Source organism: Nerophis ophidion, linkage group LG18 (assembly GCF_033978795.1).
Source record: "Nerophis ophidion isolate RoL-2023_Sa linkage group LG18, RoL_Noph_v1.0, whole genome shotgun sequence".
NCBI lineage: Eukaryota > Metazoa > Chordata > Actinopteri > Syngnathiformes > Syngnathidae > Nerophis > Nerophis ophidion.
This window is the reverse complement of record NC_084628.1, coordinates 39340119-39362715: the sequence shown is the minus strand read 5'-3', so window position 1 is coordinate 39362715 and position 22597 is coordinate 39340119. Positions and strand designations below refer to the sequence as shown.

The 22597-nt window shown below is 39.4% G+C and overlaps 2 protein-coding genes across 2 annotated transcripts in view; both read left to right on the top strand.

Annotated features, from left to right (window-relative positions):
- Nucleotides 1–3304: 3304 nt before the first annotated feature.
- Nucleotides 3305–7752, top strand: sptssb (serine palmitoyltransferase, small subunit B). Its single transcript, XM_061878100.1, has 2 exons — nt 3305–3461; nt 7474–7752. The coding sequence occupies exon 2, from the start codon at nt 7482–7484 to the stop codon at nt 7722–7724; it is 243 nt and encodes an 80-aa protein (XP_061734084.1). The 5' UTR covers nt 3305–3461; nt 7474–7481; the 3' UTR covers nt 7725–7752.
- A 1307-nt stretch (nt 7753–9059) lies between these two features.
- The window catches only part of otol1b (otolin 1b), a 39278-nt gene continuing 25740 nt past the window's right edge, over nt 9060–22597 (top strand). Inside the window, exon 1 of the mRNA XM_061878098.1 lies at nt 9060–20720. The gene's annotated coding sequence lies outside the window, so the exon portion shown is untranslated. The remainder of the gene's footprint in view (nt 20721–22597) is intronic.

Genomic DNA, 22597 nt, shown 5'->3' with positions numbered 1-22597 from the left:
GACAGACACTAAGAGACAACGTCAGCAAATAGAATATGACAATGAGCAGTATTGCACTACAAGTGGAGCAATACAAATACCAATAGAAATATCACTATTGATAATAGATAATGGGGCGGTATAGCTCGGCTGGTAGAGCGGCCGTGCCAGCAACTTGAGGGTTTCAGGTTCGATCCCCGCAAGTTCGATCCGAGTCACTGCCATTGTGTCCTTGGGCAAGACACTTTACCCACCTGATCCCAGTGCCACCCACACTGCTTTAAAAAAAATGTAACTTAGATATTGGGTTTCACTATGTAAAGTGCTTTGAGTCACTAGAGAAAAGCGCTATATAATTATAATTCACTTCACTAATAATAATAATAATAATAATTACTTTTATTATCAACAATACATTTGTTCAAATGCAACAATACATATACGTAATGATAACTTGAAAAAGACAGCAGATAAAAGGAGGAGAAGAAAGCGAGCCTTGTAGATTGTTATAGTAACCTTAGGATAAGCCTGTGTTTTTCAACCTTTTTTGAGCCAAGGCACATTTTTTTCATTGAAAAAATGCGGAGGTACTACACTGGCAGAAGTCAGTAAAAAATGTAACTCAGCAGCCGAAAAGCCGTCGTTGCAATTGTTGGATATGACTTTAAAGCATAACCAAGCATGCATGACTATAGCTCTTGTCTCAAAGTAGGTGTACTGTCACCACCTGTCACATCACACCCTGCCTTTTTTGGAGTTTATTGGTGTTTTTCCTGCGTGTAGTATTTTAGTTCTTGTCTCACGCTCCTATTCTGGTGGCTTTTTCTCTTTTTTTTGGTATTTCTTGGAGCAGTTTCATGTCTTCCTTTGAGCGATATTCCCCACACCTGCTTTGTTTTAGCCATCAAGAATATTTCAGTTGTTTTTATTGTTCTTTGTGGGGACATTGATGATTGTCCTGTCATGTTCGGATGTACTTTGTGGACACTGTCTCTGCTCCCCAGTAAGTCTTTGCTGTTGTCCAGCATTCTGTTATTGTTTACTTTGTAGCCAGTTCAGTTTGTGTTGTTCTACTTAGCCTTCCCCAAGCTTCAATGCCTTTTCTTAACGGCACTCACCTTTTGTTTATTTTTGGTTTAAGCATTAGACACCTTTTTACCTGAATGCTGCCTCCCGCTGTTAACATCTACAAAACAATTTGCTACCGGCTCCGTAATGCATGCCGCAGTAACACTGAATATTTAAACATAAGGCATGTCGCAGTTTGAACATAATGCATGCCACGGTGACACTGATTATTTGCACATAATGCATGCTGCAGTAACACTGAATGTTTGAACATAATGCATGCCGCAGTTTGAACATAATGTGTGCCGCAGTAACACTGAATGTTTGAACATAATGAATGCTGCAGTTTGAACATAATGCATGCTGCAGTAACACTGAATGTTTGAACATAATGCATGCTGCAGTAACACTGAATGTTTGAACATAATGAATGCTGCAGTTTGAAAATAATGCATGCCGCAGTAACACTGAATGTTTGAACATAAAGCATGCCGCAGTAACACTGAATGTTTGAACATAATGAATGCTGCAGTTTGAACATAATGCATGCCGCAGTAACACTGAATGTTTGATCATAATGCATGCCGCAGTAACACTGAATGTTTGAACATAATGTGTGCCACAGTAACACTGAATGTTTGAACATAATGAATGCTGCAGTTTGAACATAATGCATGCCGCAGTAACACTCAATGTTTGAACATAATTTATGCCACAGTAACACTGAATGTTTGAACATAATGCATGCCGCAGTAACAATCAATGTTTGAACATAATCCATGCCGCAGTTTGAACATAATGCATGCCGCAGTAACACTGAATGTTTGATCATAATGCATGCCGCAGTAACACTGAATGTTTGAACATAATGTGTGCCACAGTAACACTGAATGTTTGAACATAATGAAGGCTGCAGTTTGAACATAATGCATGCCGCAGTAACACTCAATGTTTGAACATAATTTATGCCACAGTAACACTGAATGTTTGAACATAATGCATGCCGCAGTAACAATCAATGTTTGAACATAATGCATGCCGCAGTTTGAACATAATGCATGCCGCAGTAACACTGAATGTTTGAACATAATGCATGCCGCAGTAGAACTGAATTATTGAACATAACGCATGCCGCAGTAACACTGAATGTTTGAACATAATGCATGCCGCAGTAACACTGAATGTTTGAATATAAAGCATGCTGCAGTTTGAACATAGTGCATGCCGTAGTAACACAGAATGTTTGAACATAATGCATGCCGCAGTAACACTGAATGCTTGAACATAATGCATGCCGCAGTTTGAGCATAATGCATCCCGCAGTTTGAACATAATGCATGCCGCAGTAACACTGAATGTTTGAACATAATGCATGCCGCAGTTTGAACATATTGCATGCCGCAGTAACACTGAATGTTTGAACATAATGCATGCCACAGTTTGAACATAATGCATGCCGCCGTAACACTGAATGTTTGAACATAATGCATGCAGCAGTAACACTGAATATTTGAACACAATGCATGCTGCAGTTTGAACATAATGCATGCCGCAGTAACACTGAATGTTTGAACACAGTGCATGCCGCAGTTTGAACATAATGCATGCCACAGTTTGAACATAATGCATGCCGCCGTAACACTGAATATTTGAACACAATGCATGCTGCAGTTTGAACATAATGCATGCCGCAGTAACACTGAATGCTTGAACATAATGCATGCCGCAGTTTGAACATAATGCATGCCACAGTTTGAACATAATGCATGCCGCCGTAACACTGAATGTTTGAACATAATGCATGCAGCAGTAACACTGAATATTTGAACACAATGCATGCTGTTGTTTGAACATAATGCATGCTGTTGTTTGAACACAATGCATGCTGTTGTTTGAACATAATGCATGCCGCAGTAACACTGAATGTTTGAACACAATGCATGCCGCAGTTTGAACATAATGCATGCCGCAGTAACACTGATTGTTTGAACACAATGCATGCCGCAGTTTGAACATAATGCATGCCGCAGTAACACTGAATGTTTGAACATAATGCAGATTGAGCCTCCTGTGATGGGCAGCAGAGGGTAAGCTGCAGCTGACATCACACTGCGGTTGCAGCAGCAGCAGCAGCGGCCAAGAAGACAAAAACACGACAAAAAGTTTCCAGGTGCGTTCAAACATCCTTTTCTCCCCCCACCCCAGCCAAACATATTTATTTTTCTGAAGCTGCTGCGTGTCGCTGGTGGGTGTGGTGTCGTCACAGTGCTGCCTAACAACCCCGACACAAACTGGTGTGGCAGCTTTGTGTGTGTGTGTGTCTGTGTGTGTGTGTGCATAAAAGCAGCAGCAGCAGAGCAGCACACCATCCCCGTTACTTTCTGTCTGCAAGAGCCGGCGTTCAGGCAGTGAAGGTGAGTGGATTTGGGGGCTGAGCGCCTTGAATTTCTTGCAATTGTGCGCCGTTTGTTGACACTTGATACTTTCCCCACACGTGTCCTCGCACCGCATGGTATGTTCTAGAACAGGGGCGTCACAAACTCATTTTCATTGAGGGCCACGTCGCAATCATGGCCGATTTTTTTAAATCAATTGACATTATAGGCATATTTATGTTATATTTTGGATTGATACTATGGTGCATTTTAGTACATACCTCTTTTTGTGCCCCTGTCTGCATTATCCTTTCCATCCTTACCCTTTCCATCCTTTTTAACAGAGCTACCGTGTGGAACAATTACTAAAGTTTCTGTCTAAGTCTGATAACCTGTGATTAATCATGATTAATCGAAATGCATATGCATTTGATTATTCGTTTATTTTATGTATTTCTTGCTTTAAAATCGTAAATAAAGGTGACAAGCAGATATTTAACTGTTTGTTTTTATCTCACAAAAGCAGTTTTGCAATTTCCCTTGTGGATCAATAAAGTTTGTCTTAGTAAGTCCTGTGATAAATCATGACTAATCAAAATGCATTTGATTATTATATTTTTTTAATGTATAACTTGCTTTAAAATCGTAAATAAAAGTGACAAGCAGATATTTACGTATTTGTTTTTATCTCACAAAGGCAGTTTTGCAATTTCCCTCGTGGATCAATAAAGTTTGTCTAAGTAAGTTGAATAACCTGTGATTAATCATGATTAATCGATATGCATTTGATTATTAAACGTTCTTATGTATAACTTGCTTTAAAATCTTAAATTAAGGTGACAAGCAGATATTTACGTATTTGTTTTTATCTCACAAAAGCAGTTTTGCAATTTCCCTTGTGGATCAATAAAGTTTGTATAAGTAAGTTGAATAACCTGTGAATAATCATGATTAATCAATATGCATTTGATTATTAAACATTTTTATGTATAACTTGCTTTAAAATCTTAAATAAATGTGACAAGCAGATATAAAACTTTGTTTTTATCTCACAAAAGCAGTTTTGCAATTTCCCTCGTGGATCAATAAAGTTTGTCTAAGTAAGTTGAATAACCTGTCATTAATCATGATTAATCAATATACATTTGATTATTAAATGTTCTTATGTATAACTTGCTTTAAAATCATAAATTAAGGTGACAAGCAGATATTTAACTATTTGTTTTTATCTCACAAAAGCAGTTTTGCAATTTCCCTTGTGGATCAATAAAGTTTGGCTAAGTCTAATAACCTGTGGTTAGTCATGATTAATCAAAATGAACCTGCATTTGATTATTACATTTTTTGGGGGGGTATAACTTGCTTTAAAATTGTAAATAAATGTAAAAAGCAGATATAAAACTATTTGTTTTTATCTCGCAAAAGTAGTTTTGCAATTTCCCTTGTTGATCAATACATTTTGTCTAAGTAAGTCTAATAACCTGTAATTAATCATGATTAATCGAAATGCATATGCATTTGATCATTACATTTTTTTAATGTATAACTTGCTTTAAAATCGTAAATAAAAGTGACAAGCAGATATTTACGTATTTGTTTTTATCTCACAAAAGCAGTTCTGCAATTTCCTTTATGGATCAAAAAAGGTTGTCTAAATAAGTCTAATAACCTGTCATTATTCATGATTAATCGAAATGCTTATGCATTTTATTATTTGATTCTTTTGTATATAACTTGCTTTAAAATTATGAGCTTCAAGCACAGCACTGAAGAGAAAACCATCTCAGATGACTACCTGTATAAGCTCATGGAGAGAATGCCAAGAGTGTGCAAAGCAGTTAGAGCAAAGGGTGGCTATTTTGAAGAAACTATAATATAAAATGTGTTTTTAGTTACTTCACCTTTTGTTCATTCATAGTTTTGATGTGATAATCCACAATGTAAATAGTCATGAAAATAAAGAAAACATTGCATTGAATGAGAAGTGTCCAAACTTTTGGCCTGTACTGTACTTAATGTTGTTATATAAAAAGTAATTATGTATTGTAAGCTCTAAAAGTGTACTAAGATATCACAGCATTTTTACAGTAAAATACTATCATCCAAATTTAGTGTAACCTTACAACAAATGACTGCATAAATTAAGATGCCCTTTATATTTCGCGGCAAATAACTGTATAATTGTAGTCCTTCTGTAATATTACAAAAAATGGACTCAAATCGATTTGTCTCTTAAAGCCCTACTGAAAGCCACTACTACCGACTAGGCAGTCTGATAGTTTATATATCAATGATGAAATATTAACATTGCAACACATGCCAATACGGCCTTTTTAGTTTACTAAATTACAATTTTAAATTTCCCGGGAGTTTCGTCTTGAAAACGTCGTGTAATGATGACGTGTACGCAAGACGTCACAGGTTTTAAGGAAATATGAGCACTGCACACACACATAGCTAAAAGTTGTCTGCTTTAACGGCATAATTACACAGTATTTGGGAGATCTGTGTTGCTGAATCTTTTGCAATTTGTTCAAATAATATTGGAGAAGTCACAGTAGAAATATGGAGTTGGGAAGCTTTAGCCTTTAGCCACACAAACACACGGGGATTCCTTGTTTAAAATTCCCGGAGGTGAAACTTTACTATGGATCAGAGCGCGGTAAAGCAAACATGAATCACGACGGAATGTCAACCAGCAGTTTTCGGTGAGAAAATTGTGGTAAAAAGTCGCTTCTTACCGGAGAAAAGCTGAGCTTGTGACGTCCATAAAGCTGCTGTCGACTCCCCTGAGACACTGGCGTCAGGAAACCTCCGACTATCAGGTACTATTAAACTCACTAAAACACTAGCAACACAATAGAAAGATAAGGGATTTCCCAGAATTATCCTAGTAAATGTGTCTAAATATATCGGAATCCGTCCCAATGCAATCACGTTTTTTTTTTTAACTTATTTCTTTTTATCTTTTTTTTTCTTTTCTAGTCCGTTGCTATCAATATCCTCAAACACGAATATTTCATCCTCGCTCAAATTAATGGGGAAATTGTCGTTTTCTCGGTCCGAATAGCACTTTTTGTTGGAGGCTCCCATTCAAAATAATGTGAACGTGAGGAGCCCCCACACGTGTGACGTCATTGTCTGCGACTTCCGGTAGAGGCAGGAAAAGAGACATGCACCTGAGGATAGGCCACTCCCTCCTCCAAAGACATGCACCTGGAGTTAGGCCCCTAACACCTCCAAAGACATGCACCTGGAGTTAGGCCCCTCACACCTCCAAAGACATGCACCTGGAGTTAGGCCACTCCCACTTCCAAAGACATGCACCTGGGGATAGGCCCCTCACACCTCCAAAGACATGCACCTGGAGTTAGGCCACTCCCACCTCCAAAGACATGCACCTGGGGATAGGCCCCTCACTCCTCCAAAGACATGCACCTGGGGATAGGCCCCTCCCTCCTCCAAAGACATGCACCTGGGGATAGGCCCCTCACACCTCCAAAGACATGCACCTGGGGATAGGCCCCTCACACCTCCAAAGACATGCACCTGGAGTTAGGCCCCTCACACCTCCAAAGACATGCACCTGGGGATAGGCCACTCCCACCTCCAAAGACATGCACCTGGAGTTAGGCCCCTCACACCTCCAAAGACATGCACCTGGAGTTAGGGCACTCCCACCTCCAAAGACATGCACCTGGAGTTAGGCCCCTCCCACCTCCAAAGACATGCACCTGAGGATAGGTTGATTGGCAACACTAAATGGTCCCTAGTGTGTGAATGTTGTCTGTCTATCTGTGTTGGGCCTGCGATGAGGTGGTGACTCCTCCAGGGTGTACTCCGCCTTCCACCCGACTGTAGCTGAGATTGGCTCCAGCTACCCCAAAGGGAATAAGCGGTAGAAAATGGATGGATGGATGTATTTGGTTTTCTCTACCATTTACACAACCTGACAACTTCACTGCTTTTGGGTTTTGTACATTCCAAGAACTTTCTGCTTGCTCCAACCAGATAAAAAAAATCTTACTCAACCCTGTTGTCCTGGTTCCAGGCCCCAGGATGCCCTTGAAAAACCTGCGGGAGTACTTGGCCCGGCTGTACTACCAGTACCTCCTCATCACCGGCATCTACGTGCTGGAGCCTTGGGAGAAGTCCATCTTCAACTCGGTGCTCCTCTCCGCCGTCGCCATGGCGATCTACACCTCCTACGTGTTTGTGCCCATCCACCTGTGCCTGGCGCTGAAGTTCTTCTCCGGCGTCTGCGGCGGGCAGCCAGAGAGCACCATGGCCCTCATGAACTGAATGGTACTTTTTTTTTTTTTTTTTTTTACATCTCAACTCAGATCCAGCTTCAATTAGGGACGCTCAAACTAATTAATCATCGAAATGGACTTGCTCGGGAGCTGCAGCGGGATGAAGCCGCAGCGTAATATAGCACGGGTGTTGAAACGGGTGTTCGGAACATTCCGGAAAAAGGATCCCATCCCTTTAAAAACAATGATTTTGTGAACCCTCCATGGCACCGAGTTCATTGGACTGACTGGCATGCTGGTGTGGCCACAAAGAAAACATTGGCCTATCAACAAGGAAGCTCATACCATTCCTCTCATGCACTTAACCGCCTTATCTACCGTTTGTGTCGCAACCACTTCTTCACTTTCGTTTCTACCGTTTGTGTTGCAACCAATTCTTCACTTTCGTTTCTACAATTCACGCACCGTGAAGGTCGGTTACGCCAAACGTTCAGTTTGCGATAAGGCCGATTTGTAGACGGTAGGGAAAAGGAATCCTCTGCAGTAATTGGCAGAGGCGCTGTGCCAGGACTCAGAGCAAATATTGACACGGCACACCCCCATTTTTTCGAAGGCTTTAGGTGTGTGCTATAATAAGGCTTTCCTTTAGCCACAGTGAAAATGTTCAATTCACCTTAAAGTGGCCCTGAGAGACGAACAATGCCCATAACGATTTTACCACAGGGGTGCCCATCAGGTGGACGGCAGAGGGTGTGTTGACCGGGTGGAAATCGGGAGAAATTTGTGAGAATGGTTGCCCCGGGAGATTTACGAGCCGGTCTGCCCCACAACAAGAGGTTTGCAAAAAGTAGGATCTTAAAGGGGGAACATTATCACAATTTCTGAAGGGGTTAAAACCAATAAAAATCAGTTCCCAGTTGCTTATTTTATTTTTCGAAGATTTCTCAAAATTTGTGAGAATGGTTGCCCCGGGATATTTACGAGACGGTCTGCCCCACAACAAGAGGTTTACAAAAAGTAGGATCTTAAAGGGGGAACATTATCACAATTTCTGAAGGGGTTAAAACCAATAAAAATCAGTTCCCAGTTGCTTATTTTATTTTTCGAAGATTTCTCAAAATTTGTGAGAATGGTTGCCCCGGGAGATTTACGAGCCGGTCTGCCCCACAACAAGAGGTTTGCAAAAAGTAGGATCTTAAAGGGGGAACATTATCACAATTTCTGAAGGGGTTAAAACCAATAAAAATCAGTTCCCAGTTGCTTATTTTATTTTTCGAAGATTTCTCAAAATTTGTGAGAATGGTTGCCCCGGGAGATTTACGAGCCGGTCTGCCCCACAACAAGAGGTTTGCAAAAAGTAGGATCTTAAAGGGGGAACATTATCACAATTTCTGAAGGGGTTAAAACCAATAAAAATCAGTTCCCAGTTGCTTATTTAATTTTTCGAAGATTTCTCACAATTTGTGAGAATGGTTGCCCCGGGAGATTTACGAGCCGGGCAACCCCACAACAAGAGGTTTGCAAAAAGTAGGATCTTAAAGGGGGAACATTATCACAATTTCTGAAGGGGTTAAAACCAATAAAAATCAGTTCCCAGTTGCTTATTTTATTTTTCGAAGATTTCTCAAAATTTGTGAGAATGGTTGCCCCGGGATATTTACGAGACGGTCTGCCCCACAACAAGAGGTTTACAAAAAGTAGGATCTTAAAGGGGGAACATTATCACAATTTCTGAAGGGGTTAAAACCAATAAAAATCAGTTCCCAGTTGCTTATTTTATTTTTCGAAGATTTCTCAAAATTTGTGAGAATGGTTGCCCCGGGAGATTTACGAGCCGGTCTGCCCCACAACAAGAGGTTTGCAAAAAGTAGGATCTTAAAGGGGGAACATTATCACAATTTCTGAAGGGGTTAAAACCAATAAAAATCAGTTCCCAGTTGCTTATTTTATTTTTCGAAGATTTCTCAAAATTTGTGAGAATGGTTGCCCCGGGAGATTTACGAGCCGGTCTGCCCCACAACAAGAGGTTTGCAAAAAGTAGGATCTTAAAGGGGGAACATTATCACAATTTCTGAAGGGGTTAAAACCAATAAAAATCAGTTCCCAGTTGCTTATTTAATTTTTCGAAGATTTCTCACAATTTGTGAGAATGGTTGCCCCGGGAGATTTACGAGCCGGGCAACCCCACAACAAGAGGTTTGCAAAAAGTAGGATCTTAAAGGGGGAACATTATCACAATTTCTGAAGGGTTAAAACCAATAAAAATCAGTTCCCAGTTCCTTATTTTATTTTTCGAAGATTTCTCAAAATTTGTGGGAATGGTTGCCCCGGGAGATTTACGAGCCGGTCTGCCCCACAACAAGAGGTTTGCAAAAAGTAGGATCTTAAAGGGGGAACATTATCACAATTTCTGAAGGGGTTAAAACCAATAAAAATCAGTTCCCAGTTGCTTATTTTATTTTTCGAAGATTTCTCAAAATTTGTGAGAATGGTTGCCCCGGGAGATTTACGAGACGGTCTGCCCCACAACAAGAGGTTTACAAAAAGTAGGATCTTAAAGGGGGAACATTATCACAATTTCTGAAGGGGTTAAAACCAATAAAAATCAGTTCCCAGTTGCTTATTTTATTTTTCGAAGATTTCTCAAAATTTGTGAGAATGGTTGCCCCGGGAGATTTACCAACCGGTCTGCCCCACAACAAGAGGTTTGCAAAAAGTAGGATCTTAAAAGGGGAACATTATCACAATTTTTGAAGGGGTTAAAACCAATAAAAATCAGTTCCCAGTTGCTTATTTTATTTTTCGAAGATTTCTCAAAATTTGTGAGAACGGTTGCCCCAGGAGATTTACGAGCCGGTCTGCCCCACAACAAGAGGTTTGCAAAAAGTAGGATCTTAAAGGGGGAACATTATCACAATTTCCGAAGGGGTTAAAACCAATAAAAATCAGTTCCCAGTTGCTTATTTTATTTTTCGAAGATTTCTCAAAATTTGTGAGAATGGTTGCCCCGGGAGATTTACGAGCCGGTCTGCCCCACAACAAGAGGTTTACAAAAAGTAGGATCTTAAAGGGGGAACATTATCACAATTTCTGAAGGGGTTAAAACCAATAAAAATCAGTTCCCAGTTGCTTATTTTATTTTTCGAAGATTTCTCAAAATTTGTGAGAATGGTTGCCCCGGGAGATTTACGAGCCGGTCTGCCCCACAACAAGAGGTTTGCAAAAAGTAGGATCTTAAAGGGGGAACATTATCACAATTTCTGAAGGGGTTAAAACCAATAAAAATCAGTTCCCAGTTGCTTATTTTATTTTTCGAAGATTTCTCAAAATTTGTGAGAATGGTTGCCCCGGGAGATTTACGAGCCGGTCTGCCCCACAACAAGAGGTTTGCAAAAAGTAGAATCTTAAAGGGGGAACATTATCACAATTTCTGAAGGGGTTAAAACCAATAAAAATCAGTTCCCAGTTGCTTATTTAATTTTTCGAAGATTTCTCAAAATTTGTGAGAATGGTTGCCCTGGGAGATTTACGAGCCGGGCAACCCCACAACAAGAGGTTTGCAAAAAGTAGGATCTTAAAGGGGGAACATTATCACAATTTCTGAAGGGTTAAAACCAATAAAAATCAGTTCCCAGTTCCTTATTTTATTTTTCGAAGATTTCTCAAAATTTGTGGGAATGGTTGCCCCGGGAGATTTACGAGCCGGTCTGCCCCACAACAAGAGGTTTGCAAAAAGTACGATCTTAAAGGGGGAACATTATCACAATTTCTGAAGGGGTTAAAACCAATAAAAATCAGTTCCCAGTTGCTTATTTTATTTTTCGAAAATTTCTCAAAATTTGTGAGAATGTTTGCCCCGGGAGATTTACGAGCCGGTCTGCCCCACAACAAGAGGCTTGCAAAAAGTAGGATCTTAAAGGGGGAACATTATCACAATTTCTGAAGGGGTTAAATCCAATAAAAATCAGTTCCCAGTTGCTTATTTAATTTTTCGAAGATTTCTCACAATTTGTGAGAATGGTTGCCCCGGGAGATTTACGAGCCGGTCTGCCCCACAACAAGAGGTTTGCAAAAAGTAGGATCTTAAAGGGGGAACATTATCACAATTTCTGAAGGGGTTAAAACCATTAAAAATCAGTTCCCAGTTGCTTATTTTATTTTTCGAAGATTTCTCAAAATTTGTGAGAATGGTTGCCCCGGGAGATTTACGAGCCGGTCTGCCCCACAACAAGAGGTTTGCAAAAAGTAGGATCTTAAAAGGGGAACATTATCACAATTTCTCAAGGGGTTAAAACCAATAAAAATCAGTTCCCAGTTGCTTATTTTATTTTTCGAAGATTTCTCAAAATTTGTGAGAATGGTTGCCCCGGGAGATTTACGAGCCGGTCTGCCCCACAACAAGAGGTTTGCAAAAAGTAGGATCTTAAAGGGGAACATTATCACAATTTCTGAAGGGGTTAAAACCATTAAAAATCAATTCCCAGTTGCTTATTTTATTTTTCGAAGATTTCTCAAAATTTGTGAGAATGGTTGCCCCGGGAGATTTACGAGCCGGTCTGCTCCACAACAAGAGGTGTGCAAAAAGTAGGATCTTAAAGGGGGAACATTATCACAATTTCTGAAGGGGTTAAAACCAATAAAAATCAGTTCCCAGTTGCTTATTTTATTTTTCGAAGATTTCTCAAAATTTGTGAGAATGGTTGCCCCGGGAGATTTACGAGCCGGTCTGCCCCACAACAAGAGGTTTGCAAAAAGTAGGATCATAAAGGGGAACATTATCACAATTTCTGAAGGGGTTAAAACCAATAAAAATCAGTTCCCAGTTGCTTATTTTATTTTTCGAAGATTTCTCAAAATTTGTGAGAATGGTTGCTCCGGGAGATTTACGAGCCGGTCTGCCCCACAACAAGAGGTTTGCAAAAAGTAGGATCTTAAAGGGGGAACATTATCACAAATTCTGAAGGGGTTAAAACCAATAAAAATCAGTTCCCAGTTGCTTATTTTATTTTTCGAAGATTTCTCAAAATTTGTGAGAATGGTTGCCCCGGGAGATTTACGAGCCGGTCTGCCCCACAACAAGAGGTTTGCAAAAAGTAGGATATTAAAGGGGGGAACATTATCACAATTTCTGAAGGAGTTAAAACCAATAAAAATCAGTTCCCAGTTGCTTATTTTATTTTTCGAAGATTTCTCAAAATTTGTGGGAATGGTTGCCTCGGGAGATTTACGAGCCGGTCTGCCCCACAACAAGAGGTTTGCAAAAAGTAGGATCTTAAAGGGGGAACATTATCACAATTTCTGAAGGGGTTAAAACCAATAAAAATCAGTTCCCAGTTGCTTATTTTATTTTTCGAAGATTTCTCAAAATTTGTGAGAATGGTTGCCCCGGGAGATTTACGAGCCGGTCTGCCCCACAACAAGAGGTTTGCAAAAAGTAGGATCTTAAAGGGGGAACATTATCACAATTTCTGAAGGGGTTAAAACCAATAAAAATCAGTTCCCAGCTGCTTATTTAATTTTTCAAAGATTTCTCAAAATTTGTGAGAATGGTTGCCCCGGGAGATTTACGAGCCGGTCTGCCCCACAACAAGAGGTTTGCAAAAAGTAGGGTCTTAAAGGGGAACATTATCACAATTTCTGAAGGGGTTAAAACCAATAAAAATCAGTTCCCAGTTGCTTATTTTATTTTTCAAAGATTTCTCAAAATTTGTGAGAATGGTTGCCCCGGGAGATTTACGAGCCGGTCTGCCCCACAACAAGAGGTTTGCAAAAAGTAGGATCTTAAAGGGGGAACATTATCACAATTTCTGAAGGGGTTAAATCCAATAAAAATCAGTTCCCAGTTGCTTATTTTATTTTTCGAAGATTTCTCACAATTTGTGAGAATGGTTGCTCCGGGAGATTTACGAGCCGGTCTGCCCCACAACAAGAGGTTTGCAAAAAGTAGGATCTTAAAGGGGGAACATTATCACAATTTCTGAAGGGGTTAAAACCATTAAAAATCAGTTCCCAGTTGCTTATTTTATTTTTCGAAGATTTCTCAAAATTTGTGAGAATGGTTGCCCCGGGAGATTTACGAGCCGGTCTGCCCCACAACAAGAGGTTTGCAAAAAGTAGGGTCTTAAAGGGGGAACATTATCACAATTTCTGAAGGGGTTAAAACCAATAAAAATTTGTTCCCAGTTGCTTATTTTATTTTTCGAAAATTTCTCAAAATTTGTGAGAATGTTTGCCCCGGGAGATTTACGAGCCGGTCTGCCCCACAACAAGAGGTTTGCAAAAAGTATGATCTTAAAGGGGGAACATTATCACAATTTCTGAAGGGGTTAAATCCAATAGAAATCAGTTCCCAGTTGCTTATTTTATTTTTCGAAGATTTCTCACAATTTGTGAGAATGGTTGCCCCGGGAGATTTACGAGCCGGTCTGCCCCACAACAAGAGGTTTGCAAAAAGTAGGATCTTAAAGGGGGAACATTATCACAATTTCTGAAGGGGTTAAAACCATTAAAAATCAGTTCCCAGTTGCTTATTTTATTTTTCGAAGATTTCTCAAAATTTGTGAGAATGGTTGCCCCGGGAGATTTACGAGCCGGTCTGCCCCACAACAAGAGGTTTGCAAAAAGTAGGATCTTAAAGGGGGAACATTATCACAATTTCTGAAGGGGTTAAAACCAATAAAAATCAGTTCCCAGTTGCTTATTTTATTTTTCGAAGATTTCTCAAAATTTGTGAGAATGGTGGCCCCGGGAGATTTACGAGCCGGTCTGCCCCACAACAAGAGGTTTGCAACAAGTAGGATCTTAAAAGGGGAACATTATCACAATTTCTCAAGGGGTTAAAACCAATAAAAATCAGTTCCCAGTTGCTTATTTTATTTTTCGAAGATTTCTCAAAATTTGTGAGAATGGTTGCTCCGGGAGATTTACGAGCCGGTCTGCCCCACAACAAGAGGTTTGCAAAAAGTAGGATATTAAAGGGGGAACATTATCACAATTTCTGAAGGGGTTAAAACCAATAAAAATCAGTTCCCAGTTGCTTATTTTATTTTTCGAAGATTTCTCAAAATTTGTGGGAATGGTTGCCTCGGGAGATTTACGAGCCGGTCTGCCCCACAACAAGAGGTTTGCAAAAAGTAGGATCTTAAAGGGGGAACATTATCACAATTTCTGAAGGGGGTTAAAACCAATAAAAATCAGTTCCCAGTTGCTTATTTTATTTTTCGAAGATTTCTCAAAATTTGTGAGAATGGTTGCCCCGGGAGATTTACGAGCCGGTCTGCCCCACAACAAGAGGTTTGCAAAAAGTAGGATCTTAAAGGGGGAACATTATCACAATTTCTGAAGGGGTTAAAACCAATAAAAATCAGTTCCCAGCTGCTTATTTTATTTTTCAAAGATTTCTCAAAATTTGTGAGAATGGTTGCCCCGGGTGATTTACGAGCCGGTCTGCCCCACAACAAGAGGTTTGCAAAAAGTAGGGTCTTAAAGGGGAACATTATCACAATTTCTGAAGGGGTTAAAACCATTAAAAATCAGTTCTCAGTTGCTTATTTTATTTTTCAAAGATTTCTCCAAATTTGTGAGAATGGTTGCCCCGGGAGATTTACGAGCCGGTCTGCCCCACAACAAGAGGTTTGATAAAAGTAGGATCTTAAAGGGGGAACATTATCACAATTTCTGAAGGGTTAAAACCAATAAAAATTTGTTCCCAGTTGCTTATTTTATTTTTCGAAAATTTCTCAAAATTTGTGAGAATGTTTGCCCCGGGAGATTTACGAGCCGGTCTGCCCCACAACAAGAGGTTTGCAAAAAGTATGATCTTAAAGGGGGAACATTATCACAATTTCTGAAGGGGTTAAATCCAATAGAAATCAGTTCCCAGTTGCTTATTTTATTTTTCAAAGATTTCTCACAATTTGTGAGAATGGTTGCCCCGGGAGATTTACGAGCCGGTCTGCCCCACAACAAGAGGTTTGCAAAAAGTAGGATCTTAAAGGGGGAACATTATCACAATTTCTGAAGGGGTTAAAACCATTAAAAATCAGTTCCCAGTTGCTTATTTTATTTTTCGAAGATTTCTCAAAATTTGTGAGAATGGTTGCCCCGGGAGATTTACGAGCCGGTCTGCCCCACAACAAGAGGTTTGCAAAAAGTAGGATCTTAAAGGGGAACATTATCACAATTTCTGAAGGGGTTAAAACCAATAAAAATCAGTTCCCAGTTGCTTATTTTATTTTTCGAAGATTTCTCAAAATTTGTGAGAATGGTGGCCCCGGGAGATTTACGAGCCGGTCTGCCCCACAACAAGAGGTTTGCAACAAGTAGGATCTTAAAAGGGGAACATTATCACAATTTCTCAAGGGGTTAAAACCAATAAAAATCAGTTCCCAGTTGCTTATTTTATTTTTCGAAGATTTCTCAAAATTTGTGAGAATGGTTGCTCCGGGAGATTTACGAGCCGGTCTGCCCCACAACAAGAGGTTTGCAAAAAGTAGGATATTAAAGGGGGAACATTATCACAATTTCTGAAGGGGTTAAAACCAATAAAAATCAGTTCCCAGTTGCTTATTTTATTTTTCGAAGATTTCTCAAAATTTGTGGGAATGGTTGCCTCGGGAGATTTACGAGCCGGTCTGCCCCACAACAAGAGGTTTGCAAAAAGTAGGATCTTAAAGGGGGAACATTATCACAATTTCTGAAGGGGGTTAAAACCAATAAAAATCAGTTCCCAGTTGCTTATTTTATTTTTCGAAGATTTCTCAAAATTTGTGAGAATGGTTGCCCCGGGAGATTTACGAGCCGGTCTGCCCCACAACAAGAGGTTTGCAAAAAGTAGGATCTTAAAGGGGGAACATTATCACAATTTCTGAAGGGGTTAAAACCAATAAAAATCAGTTCCCAGCTGCTTATTTTATTTTTCAAAGATTTCTCAAAATTTGTGAGAATGGTTGCCCCGGGAGATTTACGAGCCGGTCTGCCCCACAACAAGAGGTTTGCAAAAAGTAGGGTCTTAAAGGGGAACATTATCACAATTTCTGAAGGGGTTAAAACCAATAAAAATCAGTTCTCAGTTGCTTATTTTATTTTTCAAAGATTTCTCAAAATTTGTGAGAATGGTTGCCCCGGGAGATTTACGAGCCGGTCTGCCCCACAACAAGAGGTTTGATAAAAGTAGGATCTTAAAGGGGGAACATTATCACAATTTCTGAAGGGTTAAAACCAATAAAAATCAGTTCCTAGTTGCTTATTTTACTTTTCGAAGATTTCTCAAAATTTGTGAGAATGGTTGCCCCGGGAGATTTACGAGCCGGTCTGCCCCACAAGAGGTTTGCAAAAAGTAGGATCTTAAAGGGGGAACATTATCACAATTTCTGAAGGGGTTAAAACCAATAAAAATCAGTTCCCAGTGGCTTATTTTATTTTTCGAAGTTTTTCTCAAAATTTTACCCATCATGCAATATCCCGAAAAACGGCTTCAAAGTGCCTGATTTTTACCATCAGTATATCCACCCGTCCATTATCCTGTGATGTCACTGTGTGAAGCCAGCAGAAGCAAACATGGTGGATAGCACAGAAAGGTATAGCGATAGTATCTCAGATTCAGACTCTGATTTCAGCGGCGTAAGCGATTCAACAGATTACGCATGTATTGAAACGGATGGTTGGAGTGTGGAGGCAGGTATAGTGAAAACGAAACTGAAGCCGTTGAGACATATTGCTTTGAACCGCATACAAGCGAAAACGACACGACAGACAGCAACACGGGAGGAAGCGAGGACGAATTCGGCGATCGCCTTCTAACCAACGATTGGTATGTGTTTGTTTGGCATTAAAGGAAACAAACTAACAACTACAAACTAGGTTTACATTCTTGTTTCGGTTTTCTGCGCATTTTTACGGGATGATCTGGTGTTGAAAACTGGGCTCTGGGTGATATCTGCAATATACGATTATCGGGTGGACTTTATTTTCCATTGTCTCTTATCACATTAGACACAAAATACTGCATTACACAAGACTACCCGAATGTACTCGAATGATTGGGGGAAAAAAAGTGCTTGCCGTGCTCCCGAGGTTCGTCATCCATGAGTAGCTCACGCACTCCGGCAGATTCAGTGGTGATCTATTTTCCAATATTGCAGATTTCTTTAACTTTATCGTTGGAAATGCATTTGCTTTGAGTGTCGCAGGATATCCACACATTCTTGCCATCTCTGTCGTAGCATAGCTGTCGTCAGTAAAGTATGCGGAACAAACGAGGGACCATTTCGTCGGCTTTCCCCACACCCTCGTATTTTGAACAATTATCGTCCAATTTCTTGCCACTTTCGCATCTTTTGGCCAGTGGTGCAACTTGAATCCGTCTCTGATCGTGTTGTTACATCCTCCGACAACTCACCGACGAGGCATGATGTCTCCAAGGTACGGGAAAACAGTCGAAAAAACGGAAAATAACAAAGCTGATTTGACTTGGTGCGTGTAATGAGATTGAGAAAATGGTGGATCCCTTCGTGCTGTGACGTCACGGGTAGAAGGTCATCGCTCCGACAGGCTATCAATTGAAAGGCGTTTAAATCGGCAAATTCACCCTTTTAGAGTTTGGAAATCGGTTAAAAAAGATATGGTCTTTTTTTTTCTGCACCATCAAGGTATATATCAGGGGTAGGGAACCTATGGCTCTAGAGGCAGATGTGGCTCTTTTGATGACTGCATCTGGCTCTCTTAACACAATAAGTAATGAATAATTCCACTTGTAATCATAGTGTTAAAATAACATTCAAAATATAAAACATTCTCATGCATTTTTATGTTCAAGAAGTTGCATTAATGGTAAGAAGTAATTTATTTATTATTGGTTAGTGTTGGGCTTGCCCTCCTGGGGGTTCTTCAGACCACCAAGCACCGATATGAGAGCCTTTTTTAGGGTTAAAATATATATATTTTTTTCAATTAGTCTCTCAGTTGCTTTCCAGCAATTGTCTTTTTCCTCTTTCGTCCTCATTCGCCCTCTGGCTCCAGCTCCAGCCCCAACCCTGTCTCTCCTCCCGGCTGCTGCTTATAACAGAGCGACAGGTGATTAGATAACAAGGCCCAGGTGGGCCATCTACGCACCTGTCGCTGATTTCGAGGCCGGTCCTGGCAACATCCTGCTTTGCTGCAGGCCCGCAGGCCACGCCCCCTCCACAGTTAGCTTCAGAATAACAATGTTATTGCAAAGAACAAGAGACCTATTAGACTCTGGAAATGTTGGTCTTACTTAAAAATGCACGCGTTTAGCTGTGTTCAGTGTTAAAAAAATATTATATGGCTCTTAGGGGAATACATTTTGAAATATTTGGCTTCTTGGCTCTCTTAGCCAAAAAGGTTCCCGACCCCTGGTATATATTGACGCTTACATAGGTCTGGTGATAATGTTCCCCTTTAAAGTGGCCCTGAGAGACCAACAATGCCCATAATTCATCTATAGACACGGCTCTACTGCAGGGGTGCCCATCAGGTGGACGGCGAAGGGTGTGTTGTCCGGGTGGAAATCGGGAGAAATTTGTGAGAATGGTTGCCCCGGTAGATTTTCGGGAGGGGCACTGAAATTCGGGACTCTCCCGGGAAAATCGGGAGGGTTGGCAAGTATGCGTACGAGCCGGTCTGCCCCACAACAAGAGGTTTGCAAAAAGAAGGATCTTAATGACTGCAATGGCGGACTCGCACAAAGATCTTGGGTACATTTCTACCATGTATGGATATGTCACCAATTGGAGAAACCTCCCAAATTGGGCAAATTCCAAATATCTCAATTGGAGGACGTTTGAAGGAAGGCGGGATTGTTTTTCAAATATCTTCCACGCTTACATGGTTTGATTTCATATTTTCAGGTCCTATGCAGATCCAAAATGCACAAAAACATGTACCAATAGCTAAGGAAAGCTACTGTGGTTTCCCTTTATCAATCAAAGACTTTTTACATAGCCCTAAAAACAAATGAAGTGCACTTTTGTGCATGATGTCACACAAGATATATCAATGTGTAAAATAAAAATGAGCTGCATAATAGGAAATCAAACAGTGTATGTCCTTCACTATGTGGTAGGTTCCTGCAGACGTTATCTCCTTCTGACTATTTTTTCCATACGGTGTTGGGCATTTTGTGGGTGTGGCACTGGCCGGAGATGTTGACATGCGGAGTTTCAAGCACTCTTCATTCTCTAGCGGGTGACTTTTCAAATGATGCTACAAATTAGCAGTAATGCTACTTTTTGTAGCAACGCTTTTGCCGCATACTTGACATATTACGGTTGTCTGTTCAACATCTTCCCGCTTGATGCCACACCACCGCCAGACGATGGGAATTAATTATTCTTCCTTCATTTGTTACCAGATTTGCACCTTCAATCAATCAATGTTTACTTAAATAGCCCTAAATCACGAGTGTCTCAAAGGGCCGCACAAGCCACAACGACATCCTGGACTCAGATCCCACATCAGGACAAGGAAAAAACTCAACGCAATGGGATGACAATGAGGTAAATTACTGTAAACTGTATAGCTGCTGGAACATTCTAACACTTATTCCCATCATGAATAAAGCGCCTGCGAGAGGCCTAAGGAGAGAAGATGCCTTCTATTTTTTAATGCAGTTTTTGTTTATCATGTTCATACAAAAACAGAAAAGGGAATAGTTATGAGGCTGAAGTGTTCTTTCTTTCTTTGATAAAAAGGCACAAAGCTGACACAATAGTGTTCAGCACATTCAGAGACTTCATAACAGACAAAGTCACCAAACCTGTTTTCCGCAGGTGAAGGTGCAAAAACAAAAGCGCACAGGTTTCACTTTCTGCTGCATTGTAGGGGCGGAGCCTGGTCCTAGTCTTTGCTTGTTTCCCTCTAGGTACTCCAGCTTGGGTTATGTCAGGTGAATGGGTGACTTCAGTTGTCCACAGGTGTGAAGCGGGGGCATGAAGCAAGTTCTAGGCCCCCCACGAAGGACTCCTGAAGGTCCCCTTATTATCCCTCCCTGAACCCCAAGGTCATCCCGCCTCACACACACTTGGTATGTTTACATAAACTAAAAAACCTCATTGTTGCATGAATATGTTTGAAAGCAGTTGTCCAAAACACAACCTTAAGATTTTTAAAGATGGGATTGATATACCCAAAACATCTAGATAAACACATCAAAATAATATTTTTTTATATATATATGTGTATATGTATATATATGATATAGATATGTATATAAATATGTTTATATATATATATAAATATATTTATATAAATATATACGAGTATATCTATATACATAAATATTTATAAATAAATATGTTTATATGTATGTATTTGTACATATTGATATATTTTATATTTATATATATATTGATATATATATTGGCTTCACGGTGGCAGAGGGGTTAGTGCGTCTGCCTCACAATACGAAGTTCCTGCAGTCCTGGGTTCAAATCCAGGCTGAGGATCTTTCTGTGTGGAGTTTGCATGTTCTCCCCGTGAATGCGTGGGTTCCCTCCGGGTACTCCGGCTTCCTCCCACTTCCAAAGACATGCACCTGGGGATAGGTTGATTGGCAACACTAAATTGGCCCTAGTGTGTGAATGTGAGTGTGAATGTTGTCTGTCTATCTGTGTTGGCCCTGCGATGAGGTGGCGACTTGTCCAGGGTGTACCCTGCCTTCCGCCCGATTGTAGCTGAGATAGGCGCCAGCGCCCCCCGCAACTCCGAAAGGGAATAAGCGGTAGAAAATGGATGGATGATATATATATATATTTTTATATTTATATATATTTTTATATATATTATGTATGTTTTATATAAATATTTATATATATATATATATATATATATATATTTATATATATATATATGTATATATATATATATATACATATATATATTTACATATATAAATATACATGTTTATATATATATGTATATATATATTGATATATATATTTTATATTTATATATATTGATATTTATATATATATATATATATATGCATATTTTTTATATTTATATATATTGATATATATTTATATATGTATATTTATATATGTATGTATATAATATATATACATTTATATATATAAATATGTATATTCATATAAATATATACCGGTATATCTATAAATACACATTTATATATAAATATGTGTTTATATTTGTGTATTTATACATATTGATATATATATATTGATATATATATATATATATATTTTATGTACATGTTTTATATAAATCTTTATATATATATATAAATATATATGTATATAAATATATATATGATTGAAGCTGAGATAGGCGCCAGTGGCCCCCGCGACCCCACAAGGGAATAAGCGGTAGAAAATGGATGGATGGATGGATATATATAAATATATATGTTTATATATATATGTATATATTTATATATATTGAGATATATATATACATATATGCATATTTTTTATATTAATATATATTGATGTATATATATGTATGTGTATATATAATTATGTATATATGTGTATATTTATGTATATATATGTGGGTTTATAAATGTGTGTATATATATGTATATGTGTATATATATATATATATATATATATATGTGGTATAAGATAGTTGTTCGACAATGTAGTGTTTCATGTGAAACATGCGAACATTTCGAGATGACTTTGCAATGTGTGAAAATGAGCTCCATTATTTAAATGAAAAACTGCTGTTCTAAAAGTGTCCACTGGATGTCGCAACAGCAGTCTGTCTAGGATGACCGCGCCCCCTTGCCCACCAGACCTCATTTGATTGGTCGCTGCAAAGTCCTTTCTTCTTCATCTTCGCTGAGTTCTCATGCAGTGTTAGTGCGCCACTTTCCCCCCCATCGGTCGCTGAGGGAACGTGAATGTGTGTCTTGTTGACGGTGGCGCCTGCGCAGTGAAG

What these genes read in the sequence shown, in the direction of transcription:
- sptssb (XM_061878100.1), top strand. Translation starts at nt 7,482, where the DNA reads ATGCCCTTGAAAAACCTGCGGGAGTACTTGGCCCGGCTGTACTACCAG.